At 45.0% G+C, this 11634-nt stretch overlaps 1 protein-coding gene across 1 annotated transcript; it reads left to right on the top strand.

Annotated features, from left to right (window-relative positions):
• Positions 1-333: 333 nt before the first annotated feature.
• On the top strand, positions 334-10783 carry LOC125482029 (sodium channel subunit beta-1-like; the record flags this gene model as incomplete). The annotated part of the gene is made up of 3 exons (XM_048593999.1): positions 334-577; positions 8703-8844; positions 10672-10783. Coding segments are annotated over 3 exons (453 nt in total), but the record flags the coding sequence as incomplete, so codon positions are not given.
• Between the last annotated feature and the right edge of the window lie 851 nt (positions 10784-11634).

Here is an 11634-nt window from a genome sequence, read left to right as displayed (position 1 = left end):
TGCTGAGGGAGTGGGCACTGTCGGAGGGTCAGTGCTGAGGGAGCACCGCACTGTTGGAGGGTCAGTGCTGAGGGAGCACCGCACTGTTGGAGGGTCAGTGCTGAGGGAGTGGGCACTGTTGGAGAGTCAGTGCTGAGGGAGTGCCGCACTGTCGGAGGGTCAGTACTGAATGAATGAAGCTGCATGATGCTGAGCCCTGCTTCCAAAGAAATGTGTTTGATAATGATGTTCTGTTAACTGAAGATTAAATTGAACTTACTCAATATTGTGCAATTTTTTGAAAGTATTGCTGTAATCTTGATCTGAAATTGCCTGTGACCTGGGTCTTCTCAGATCTACGAGTATGCTTACCCAGACGTGGCCATTGCGTATGGTGATTTTGAGAATCGGATCGAGTGGTCAGGAAGCAAGGAAACGTCTGACATACAGGAAGCTACAATCACGGTCCACAATGTCAGCTTCTCAGATGCTGGCACTTACCGGTGCTTCTTCAACCGCACCTTCAGCTACAGGAATGGCGAGTTTATATTCTTCACCCAAACAAACAAGACCATCGAACTGGATGTCGTGGCCAAAGGTACTCATTCTGTGTCTTAACAGCTTAGATGTAATAGGACACATGAGGAATGTCATAATTTTAGCAGAAGGATTCCTGTAGGTCAAACTGTTCTTTAGATACAGAGATAATCCCACTTCCTCAAGGAGAAGGGAATGAAGGGCAGGACTGAGCTCTTTAGCCCGCTGGAGGAGAAAAGGAATTGGATCAACTGCAATCTAGAGACCCTCCAGTGGTCCCGGTATCACAGATACCAGTCTTCACTCCATGTGATTTCAACAAACAGTTGGAGACACATGATACTGCAAAGGCTACGGGTCCTGACAACATTCTGGCAATAGTACTGAAGACTTCTGCCCCAGAACTAGCTGCTCCCCTAGCCAAGCTGTTCCAGTACTGTTATAACACTGGCATCTACTCGACAATGCGAAAAATTGCCCAAGTATGTCCTGTACATAAAAAGCAGGACAAATCCAACCCGGCCAATTACCGCCCCATCAGTCTACTCTCGATCATCAGGAAATTGATGGAAGGTGTCAGTAACAGTGCTATCAAGCAGCACCTGCTCAGCAATAACCTGCTCAGTTTGTGCCCAGTTTGGGTTCCGCCAGAGCCACTCAGCTCCTGATCTCATTACAGCCTGGAATGCTGATCCAGAACCAGGTGCAGCAAGGCCAGTGTTTTGACATTTGGAAGGAGAGCAACAAACTGGGATCTATCGTCGCCACACCTTACCATACATTGTAACTGACTTCCAACAACTTATCTCGCCCCTAGAGCATTAGACCCTGGCACCCAACCCCCTCACCCCAATACATACCCTGATTGTAACCCCTGACCTCAAGAGACTAAATTCCTGACCTTCAAACAACTTCGGTAGCCCCAACATCCTACCCTGCCAGAGCCTGGGCCTCAGCTATTCACCCTCTGTATCCCAGATGTAGGAGTGGAAGGAAATATTCCCAGGTTTGCAGATGGCTCAGTGGGAATGGGAGCCAAGTGGAGAATGCCAAGACACATCATGTGGTTATTGAGAGGCTAAGTAAGTGGAGAAGGATTTGGCAGATGGGAACACCATGTGGAGAACTGTCAGCTTCTCCACATTGACCAGAGAAACAGAGACTGAGAGAATTTCTTCAACAGTGAGAGGCTGGGAAGTGTCGATCTGTGTTTGTGAGTCAGAGTTTTCGAGTCATACAGTATGGAAACAGACGCTTTGATCCAATTCTTCCATTCTGACCAGACATCCCAATCTGACCTAGACCCATTTGCCAGTATTTGGCCCATATTCCCCTGAACCTTCCTATCCATGTCCCCATCCAGATGCCTTTTAAATGTTGTAATTGTACCAGCCTCCACCACTTTCTTTTGCTGCTTGTTCCATACATGTACCACCCACTGCGTGAATAGTTTGTCCCTCAGGTCCTTTTAAATCCTTCCCCTCCCACCTTAAGCCTTTGCCACCTACTTTTGGACTCCATCACCCTGGGAAAAAACCCTTAGTTACTCACCCTATCTATACCCCTCATGATTTTATACACCTATGTAAGGTGCATCCAATGCTCCAGAAGAAGAAAGTCCCAGCCTATTCAACCTCTCATTATAAGTCAAACCCTCCATTCCCAGCAAAATCCTTGTAAATATTTCCTGCACCTTCTCAAATTTAACAACATCCTTCCTGTAGAAAGGTGGCCATTTTAAAGTGGCCTCACCAATGTCCTGTACAGCTGCAACATGACATCCCAACTCCGATACTCACTGAATCTTTGGCAAACAATTCAGAAGGCAAATGGTATGTTGGTCTTTATCACTGAGGAATTTAAGTCCTAGAGTAACAGCACTCTAGGGGACAGTATTCCAAAGATTCCCTATCCTCTGGACACTGTGTCCCCCGATTTTAGAAGTGCAGTGGACGTTCACCAGATAAATCCCTGGGATAGCAGATTGTCTGATGAGGAAAGTTGAGCAGGCTGAGTCTTCAGAATTTTTGAAGAATGAGAGGTGATCTCATTGAAATTTCAAGCTCTTACTGGCTGTGACTGGGTCTGTGCCTGTCAATGCCCCCTGGTCTGGGGAGGGAGTTGGGCAGTGAGGGGAAATTCTAAAATCGGGGGACACAGTGTCCAGAGATTAGGGAATCTTTGGAATACTGTCCCCTAGAGTGCTGTGGACACTCGACATAACAACATCAAAGAGAGGCAGGGTCAGATCTAACCCGGCCAGTTACCACCCCATCAGTCTACTCTCGATCATCAGTAAAATGATGGAAGGTGTCATCAACAGTGCTATCAAGCAGAACCTGCTCAGCAATAACCTGATCCTCGTGATTGGCCGACCAGTCTCGACTGATTAAATACTCCTGCTTGTGCATTTTGTGTTCTTATGTAACATGTTCTTCAGTTTGATCCCCAAAACGCCAACCCTAACCCTAACTTTCTGTAATTCTAACCCCCAAGCCCTGATTTAAACCCCAGAGTCTTGCCCTGACCTCCAATTAAGTCACCTCCTGACTCCCCTCCAAAGCTTGTCCACCATCCAAGTCAGGAGTGTGAGGGAGTACTCCCCACTTGCCTGGATAGGTGCAGCTCCAACAACACTCAAGGAGCTTGGCACCATTCAGGACACTTGATTGGAACCACAATTACAAGCATACACTCCCTCCACCACTGATGCTCAGTAGGAGTAGTGTGTACCATCTATAAGGTGCATTGCAGAAGGTCATCAAGTCTCCTTAGACAGCAAATCCATGACCACTTCCATCTAGAAAGGCAAGGGCAGCAGATATATGGGAACACTATCCCCTGTAAGTTCCTCTCCAAGCCACTCACTATCCTGACTTGGAAATATATCGCTGTTCCTTCAGTGTCGCTGTGCCAAAATCTTGGAATTCCCTCCCTAAGGGCATTGGACTGCAGCACATGGACTACAGAGGTTCAAGAAACTCACCAGTACCAACTCAAGGGGCAGTAAGTGCTGGCCTAGCCAGTGATGTTCACATCTCAAAAATAAATCATTGAAAAGAAATCACCTCACTCATCCTAAACCTGAGTTGGTTATCTCTGAACGTATATCTGCTGCTTGTTTCCAACATTGGACAAAAGTGGAATTCATTGAGAAGAGACTCTGCTCCAGCCATTTGCTGTTTAGTAGAACCTGTAATTCTATCCACAGAATTTGATGCCAGCCATCGCTGCAACACTCAAATTTTCACAGGCCCCTTTCGACCAACAGCCCTTTTACGTATTTGACATCATAGTTTCCATGGTGTTTCTCTTCAGCACCTGAGTAAAATTTACTGGCACTGCTCCAAAGTCAGGTATAAATTGAATTGAGTGCCAGTTGAATTTGGAGTAACCTTTTACGTTTTACGTTGTCTCAAAGATTATTTGGTCCAAAGACAGTTTGCCCTCAGAACTGGGCAAGCAGATTAGAATTATATTTAGTTATCATAAATACTGCACTAGTTCGGTGAGGAGTTTATTGTTGTGTGATACAAGTTAATATCAGTGTAAAGTTAATTTGCAAGCTGTTGTAAGTGTGTTTGTAGATGGGCATCGACAAGATCATCATACTTAGCTTCCATTTGCTAGACAGACAGTGATGCGACCTGGCCCCTTTTCCTGTGACATCATCAGGTCTATGGAAATCTTATTCTTTATTCTACATCTCCTTCCAAGTATTTATCCTGTCCCTGAATGTTCACCCCTTCTCACATGTTTAGGCTTTTCTGTCTACATTTTCTCATCATAGGCCTATCTATGCCTCAATCTAGTGGTTACATGTTTCCCATTCCCTCCCCTATATTATGTGATGTTGGGATTTGGTGAAAAGCCATTCACGGTGGTTAGACCGGTTATCCTGACTGTGTTCCCAGTTTTGTCAAAGGAGGCATCCAGGTTGCTGATCTCCTACAAAGGTAGGGATTTGAATATGAACCTCTAGTCAAGTGGTCTGATTTGGTGCAGTCCCCTGAAGGCCTCTCAGGCTGGGTACCAGCTAGTTGGAGACAGTAAGGACTGCAGACGGTGGAAGACAGGGTCTGTAGGTGCAAGGCTGGAAAAGCACAGTAGGTCAGAAAGCATCTGAGGAGCAGAAAAGTCAACATTTCAGGCCGAAATTCTTCGTCAGGACAGGGGAGGGGTAGGGAAGCCCAGAAATAAATAGAGGGAGGGGATGGGGTGGGAGGAAGGGTAGGAGAGATGGTGATAGGTGGATGCATGTAGGGGGTTATTGTGATTGGTCCGTGGGAAGGATGGAGTGAATAGGTAAGCAGGAGGATGGACAAATTAGGTCAGGACAGGAGTGGGAGAGCTGGACATTATCCCAGGTCTGACCTGCTGTGCTTTTCCATCCTCACACCTGTAGGCTCTAGCTTCCAGCTAGCATTCAGAGCACTGTGTGGCTCTTTTACAGAGGGTATGGTCCTGAATCTTTGGTGATCTCCAGGACTGAGATTGCAGACCCAAACTGACTCTACTGTCAGGATTCTGAGAGGTCCTGTACCGTACTGCTGTGGTTAGCATTTGGAGTAAGGTGGACATGATAACAGTTTCCCTTTACAAGAGCGAACTATGTGATAAATGGAAATTCCCTGGGGAAAATTGATGCACAGAGAGATCTGGGTGTTCAGGTCCATTGTACCCTGAAGGTGGCAATGCAGGTCGATAGAGTGGTCAAGAAGGCATACAGCATGCTTTCATTCATCAGACGGGGTATTAAGTACAAGAGTTGGCAGGTCATGTTGCAGTTGTGTAGGACTTTGGTTCGACCACATTTGGAATACTGCGTACAGTTCTGGTCGCCACATTACCAAAAGGCTGTGGATGCTTTGGAGAGGGTGCAGAGGAGGTTCACCAGGATGTTGCCTGGTATGGAGGGCGCTAGCTATGAAGCGAGGTTGAGTAGATTAGGATTATTTACATTAGAAAGACAGAGGTTGAGGGGGGACCTGATTGAGGTCTACAAAATCATGAGAGATATAGATAGGGTGGATAGCAAGAAGCTTTTTCCCAGAGTGGGGGACTCAGTTACTCGGGGTCACAATTTCAAGGTGAGAGGGGAAAAGTTTAAGGGAGATATACGTGGAAAGTTCTTTACGCAGAGGGAGGTGGGTACTTGGAACGCGTTGCCAGCGGAGGTGGTAGAGACGGGCACGATAGCTCATTTAAGATGTATCTAGACAGATACATGAATGATACAGATCCTTGGAAAATAGGTGACAGGTTTAGATAGAGGATCTGGATCAGTGCAGGCTTGGAGGGCCGAAGGGCCTGTTCCTGTGCTGTAATTTTCTTTGTTCTTTGTTCTTACTCCAGCCTCTGTCCTCTAGTAATCTTGGTGCATTTCCAATGGCTGGGACCTGTGTCTATAGGTCATCAGAGGCCCAGACATACCCAGAGGGTTTGGAGCAAAGATTTAGCCAGCTGAATATCATCCATCTCCTTCAGTAAAGACTTTGGATGAAATTTTATAAGGCCCTACTCAATGTGAGAAATCTGGGGGGATCTCGTGAGAAGTCGGACAAGGCCTTTTCTGCCATCAAAGTATTCATTCCATTTCTGAGCAGAATTCTGGGTTTTGAGATGGGATTCTCGTTCAGGAGCACATAGGATTATTGCTGGCTAATGGACTAATTAGTTGTAAATCTCACCTCATTAACATCCAGCTTCCAATCCCACTGCCTACTGCTATTGAACCAGATAGTGATAATTCCCAAACGGAGGTTTGACTGGATATCTGGAGACTGCATAGAGTCATAGAGTCATAGAGTCATACCGCATGGAAACAGACCCTTCAGACCAACCAGTCCATAATCCCAAACTAAACTAATCCCACCTGTCTGCTCCTGGCCCTTATCCCTCCAAACCTTTCCCATTCATAGATCCATCCAAATGTCTTTTACACATTTTAATTGTACCGTATCCACCACTTCATCAAGAAGTTTATTCCACACGTGAACCTCGCACTGTGTAAAAAAATTGCCTCTTATGTCTTGTTTAAATCTCTCTTCCCTCATCTTAAAAATGTGTCCCCTATTCTTGAAATTTCCTATCTTAGGCAAAAGACAACTACTATCAACTATATCTATACCTGTCATTATTTTATAAACTTCTACAAGTCGCCTTTCAACGCTCCAGTTAAAAAAAAGTCCCAGCCTATCCAGCCTCTCCTTATAACTCAAACTGTCCAAAGCCAGCAACATCCTGGTAAATCTCTTCTGGGCTCCCTCCAGCTTGATAATATCCTTCCTATGACTGGGCAACTAAAAGTGGACCCAGTATTCCAGAAGAGGCCTCACCAATGTCCTGTACATTCTCAGCATAACATCTGAATTCCTGTACTCAAAGGACTGAGCAATGAAGGCAAGCCCACTAAATGCCTTTTTAACCGCCCTGTCTATATGTGATGCAAACTTCTAAGAATTATGTACCTGAACCCCTAGGTCCCTCTGTTCTACAAGACTAACCAGGGATGTACCATTCATTGTATAAGCCCTGCCCTCGTTTCTTGTACCAAAATGCAATACCTCACATTTATCCAGATTGAGTTCCATCTGCCATTTCTCAGCCCATTGACCCATTTGATCAAGATCCCTTTGTAATCTTAGAAAGTCTTATTTACTGCCCACAATGCCACCAATTTTGGTGTCATCCACAAACGTACTAACTGTGCCTTCTATACTCTCCTCCAAATCATTGATATAAATGACAAAAAGCAGTGGACCCAGCACCGATCCCTGTGGAACACCGCTGATCACAGGCCTCCAGTCTGAATCACAACCCTCCACTGTTACTCTCTGCCTCCTGCTGTTAAGCCAATTATGTATCCAATTGGCAAGCTCACCCTGAATCCCATGTGATCTAACTTTACTAATTAGTCTACCATGCGAAACCTTGTTAAAGGCTCTACTAAAATCCAAATAAACAACGTCTACTGCTCTGCCATCATCAACCTTTTTGGTAACTTCCTCAAAAATTAATCAAGTTTGTGAGACATGATTTCCAATGCACAATACCATACTGACTATCCCTAATCAATGTTTGCCTCTCTAAACGCCCATAAATCCTTTCTATGACAATTACCTCCAACAATTTACCCACAACCGAAGTTAGACTCACAGGTCTATAGTTCCCCGGTTTCTCCGAACAAACTTTCTTAAACAATGGTACAACATTAGCCACTCTCCAGTCATTAGGCACCTCACCCATAGTTATAGATGATGCAAATATTTCTGTAAGGAGTTTAGTAATTTCCTCCCTTACTTCCCACAACATTCTGGGATACATTAGATCAGATCCATTTATCCACGTTTTTATTCTCTAAGACCTTGCTTCTTCAGCCTCTGTTTTGGACACCCAGCACATTCTGTGGACACTGGTACAGGCCTCTCACCCCACCTCCCCTCCACCCCCGCAGTCCATGGTCGGTTGGCATTCAACATGGGGGTCAGCCTCCTTTGCATGATCATTTCACCTCTTCCATCAACTCACACAATGCGTACCTTAAAGCTGTACCTTGGGGTACACTCGTAACTGTCATCACACTCCAACCTCAAGGGCAGTTTAGGCTCAGGACCATGCATCCAGCTCATGGGTTGGACTGAGCAGCATCCCCTGAGGGTTGAGATAAGTTGTAACTCCTTGCCACAGACGGCTGTAGGGGCAGCGTCCTTGTCTATGTTTAGGTTTGAGATAAGTAGATTCTTGATCAGTTCTGAGGAAGGGTCACCGGACCTGAAGCATTAGCATTGATTTTTCTTCACAAATGCTGCCAGACCTCCTGAGCTTTTCCACCAACTTCTGTTTTTGTTCCTCATTTACAGCATCCGTCAATACTTTCGGTTTTTGTTTAGTATCCGCTCATTCACTTGTCTGTTGGTGAACTCGTGATTGTAGAACAGGATTAGAGAAAGTTTAGGACACATTAAGCCAATCCCTCTTTCCAGCATTTAGTCCGCAGCCCTGCGGTTGTGGTTAAGCATTGTCAAGTACATCTGGTGATGTGCATCAAGCCATGGGTCCGTTTGGAGTGTTTGAAGCAGCTGTTGATGAGTTGCAGGCTGTTGATCTGGAATGCAGTGTATAGCTAATGTCAGTGCAACATTCCAAAGTAGTGCTTCATTGAAACACCTTCCACTTTTCTGCAGAAAACCGGAAACTAGCATCCATCATTGGAGAGATCATGATGTACTTTCTGAATGTTGTGCTGACCCTGTGGCTGTTTGCGGAGATGCTTTACTGCTACAAGAAAATTGCAGCCGCTGGAGAAGAAGCTATTCAGGAAAATGCGTGAGTATCAAACATGAGGACAAAGTTGAGGCTAAATGGGGGCAGATTCAAGCTTTTTGATTGATGTGGCAGTCAGACGCTCTTTACAATACATTTTTCTAGAATTCCCAATGAAATTTGACGTTCAAAGATGTGACAAACAAACTTTAAGGAAAGATATAATTTCATTAGAGGCAGTTCAGAGATGGTTCATGAGGATTATCTCTGGGATGGAGGGATTGTCTGATGAGCAAAGGCTAAACAGGGTTGGGAAAGATTTCATACAGGATTCTTAAGGGGCTTGACAGGGTCAATGCTGAAAGGATGCTTCCCTTCATGGGAGAGTCTAGGACCAGAGGGCATAGCCTCAGTATAATCGGGTACCAATCAGGTACAGAGATGAGGAGGAACGTCTTCTCTGAGGGTTGAAAGTCTTTGTAACTCCTTCCCACATTCACCTGTGGGGGCAGAGTCCTTGTATATATTTAAGGCTGAGATAGATTCTTGATCAGTCGGGGAATCAACGGTTATGGAGAATCTGTTTAGCCTTTGCTCATAAGCCAATCCCTCCATTCTGGGGTTCATCCTAGTGAACCTCCTCTGAACTTCCTGCGGTGAAATGTTATCTATCCTTAAATAAGGAGTCAAAAACTGCTCAAAGTATTCCAGATGTGGTCTTACCTGCACCTTGTGAAGTTACAGTAAGACTTCCCTACTCTTATACTCCAACCCCTTGATATAACGGCAGCGTTTCATTAGCCTTCCTGATTACTTGCAGCAACTACCTGATAGAGGTGTTTATGATTATTAAACAATCCAATGAGTTTAGCAGAGAGAAACTATTTCCTCTGGTGGGAGAGTTCAAGAGAAGGGGAACGGATGTTGTCAGAAAACAAGGGAGTGGAAACTAAAATATTGTCCACCAGTACACTCGTGGCTCATTAGGACTGAGATTTAGGTATTTCTTTTAAAATTCATTCACGTGATAAGGGCATGGCTAGTTAGTCCAACATTTATTGCTGAGTGTTTGATCTTTCACTCACTAGCTGTGTGAAATTGCAATTTTCAGCATACAAGCTGAACATGAAAGAAACAGATCGAATTCTAGAGAACGTAGGAGTGTCAGAGTGTGGGGAGAGTGAGGGAGTGAGGCATTGAGATAACATATCAGCCATGATCGTGTTGAATGATGGACTGAATGGCCTTCTCCTGCTCCCAATTCTTCTGAGTCTATGGAGAGAGTGCAGCTGAAGGAACTACCATTGTGGGGAAGATGCTTAAATAGATTCTGGAGATTGCTCAAATTGTAACGCTTGCCTGAATGGAAAACATGTTTAGAGAGCAAGGTTTTAAAGCAATGAAGCCAAAAGACATGGCCCTAAATGTCTGGATCAGGAATAGGCCATTCAGCCCCTTTAGCATCCTGTGCCATTCAATAAGTTCTGATTTGGTTACAGCCTCAACTTCAAATTCTTGCGTGCCCCAGATAACAAATGACTCCCTCATTTGTGAAGAATTGAACTTTCTTGACCTTAAGAATATTTAAATGGCACAGCCACCATCACGATCTGGAGATGAGAATTTCACAGATGTGCAACCCTTGGAGAAAGAAAATTCTTCCTCATCTTTATCTGAAATGGGATTAGGGTTAAGGTTTTAAATGGTGTTCTCTGGTTCTAGTCTCTCCCACAAGGGTGAGCATCCCCTCAGCGTTCACCTTGCACCCTCTCATTCTCCTGAACTTCAGTAGATACAGTCCCCAACCTGCTCAACCTTCCCTCAAAAGACAAAGCCCTTTTTTGATTAATTATAACTAAATGTTGTGTGACATTCTGCTCTCTTCCACAGATCGGACTACTTGGCAATTACATCAGAAAGCAAAGAGAACTGTACAGGGGTACAAGTGGAGGAGTAGCATCTGTCAATCAGCATGACATCCACAGAGTATTTTTAAACATAGGTATGTGCAGACAAAATGTCTTCAATCCAGTTTCTCTGTATAATAGAAGAATTAACTTCTAAATCCTTCTCACACTTTCACAGGACATCCTAAATTTGCTTCAGTTCAGAATATTTTCTCAAGTTTAGTTGCTGCTCTCCTGTGGGCCAATTTGCTCACAATGTAGTCACAGAAATAAATTAGAATTAGAATTAGCTTTTATTGTTATGTGTACTCAAGTACAAAAGTACAGGAGTACAGTGAAAAATCTACAATGTCTCAACACATGGTACAAAGTACCTGATTACAAATCTGAAGGTAATAAAATAGATTTGGTACAAAAATAGAGAAATAAAGAAAAAGGCAGAAGTTCTATGTTACAGTTCTTCACAATATAAATTAGGAAAATAAAGAAATAAAGTTAAAAGATAAACATTACAGTCCTTCCTCAGACTGCAGTTGCTTCAAGCTGGGAGTTTTCCACATGGGGCCTCATTCTCCCCTGCTCTGGGCTGATCTCAGCCAGGCTTGTAAGCCGCTGACCATTATCTGTGACCCCAGTCCGCTGACTGCTCCACTTCACTCCGGGCCCACTGAACGCTGGCCGTCTGCTCTGCAACGGCTCACCAACCACCGACCGTCCCACTCTGCTCTGGGCTCCTGACTGCCCCACACCGGCCCTGCTGATCACTGGCTGTCTGCTCTGTTCCAGGCCCACAGACCGTTGGCCATCTACTCTTCACCAGCCCATTGACTGCTAACTGTCCCGCTCTGCTCCAGCCTGCTGACCCCTGACCGTCCCGCTCTGCTCCAGCCCGCTGATCACTGACCGTCCCGCTCTGCTCCAGCCCGCTGACCCCTGACCATCCCGC

Source organism: Rhincodon typus, unplaced genomic scaffold (assembly GCF_021869965.1).
Source record: "Rhincodon typus isolate 14 unplaced genomic scaffold, sRhiTyp1.1 hic_rhity00005090, whole genome shotgun sequence".
In the NCBI taxonomy this organism is placed as follows: Eukaryota; Metazoa; Chordata; class Chondrichthyes; order Orectolobiformes; family Rhincodontidae; genus Rhincodon; species Rhincodon typus.
This window is presented reverse-complemented; position numbering and strand designations above follow the sequence as displayed.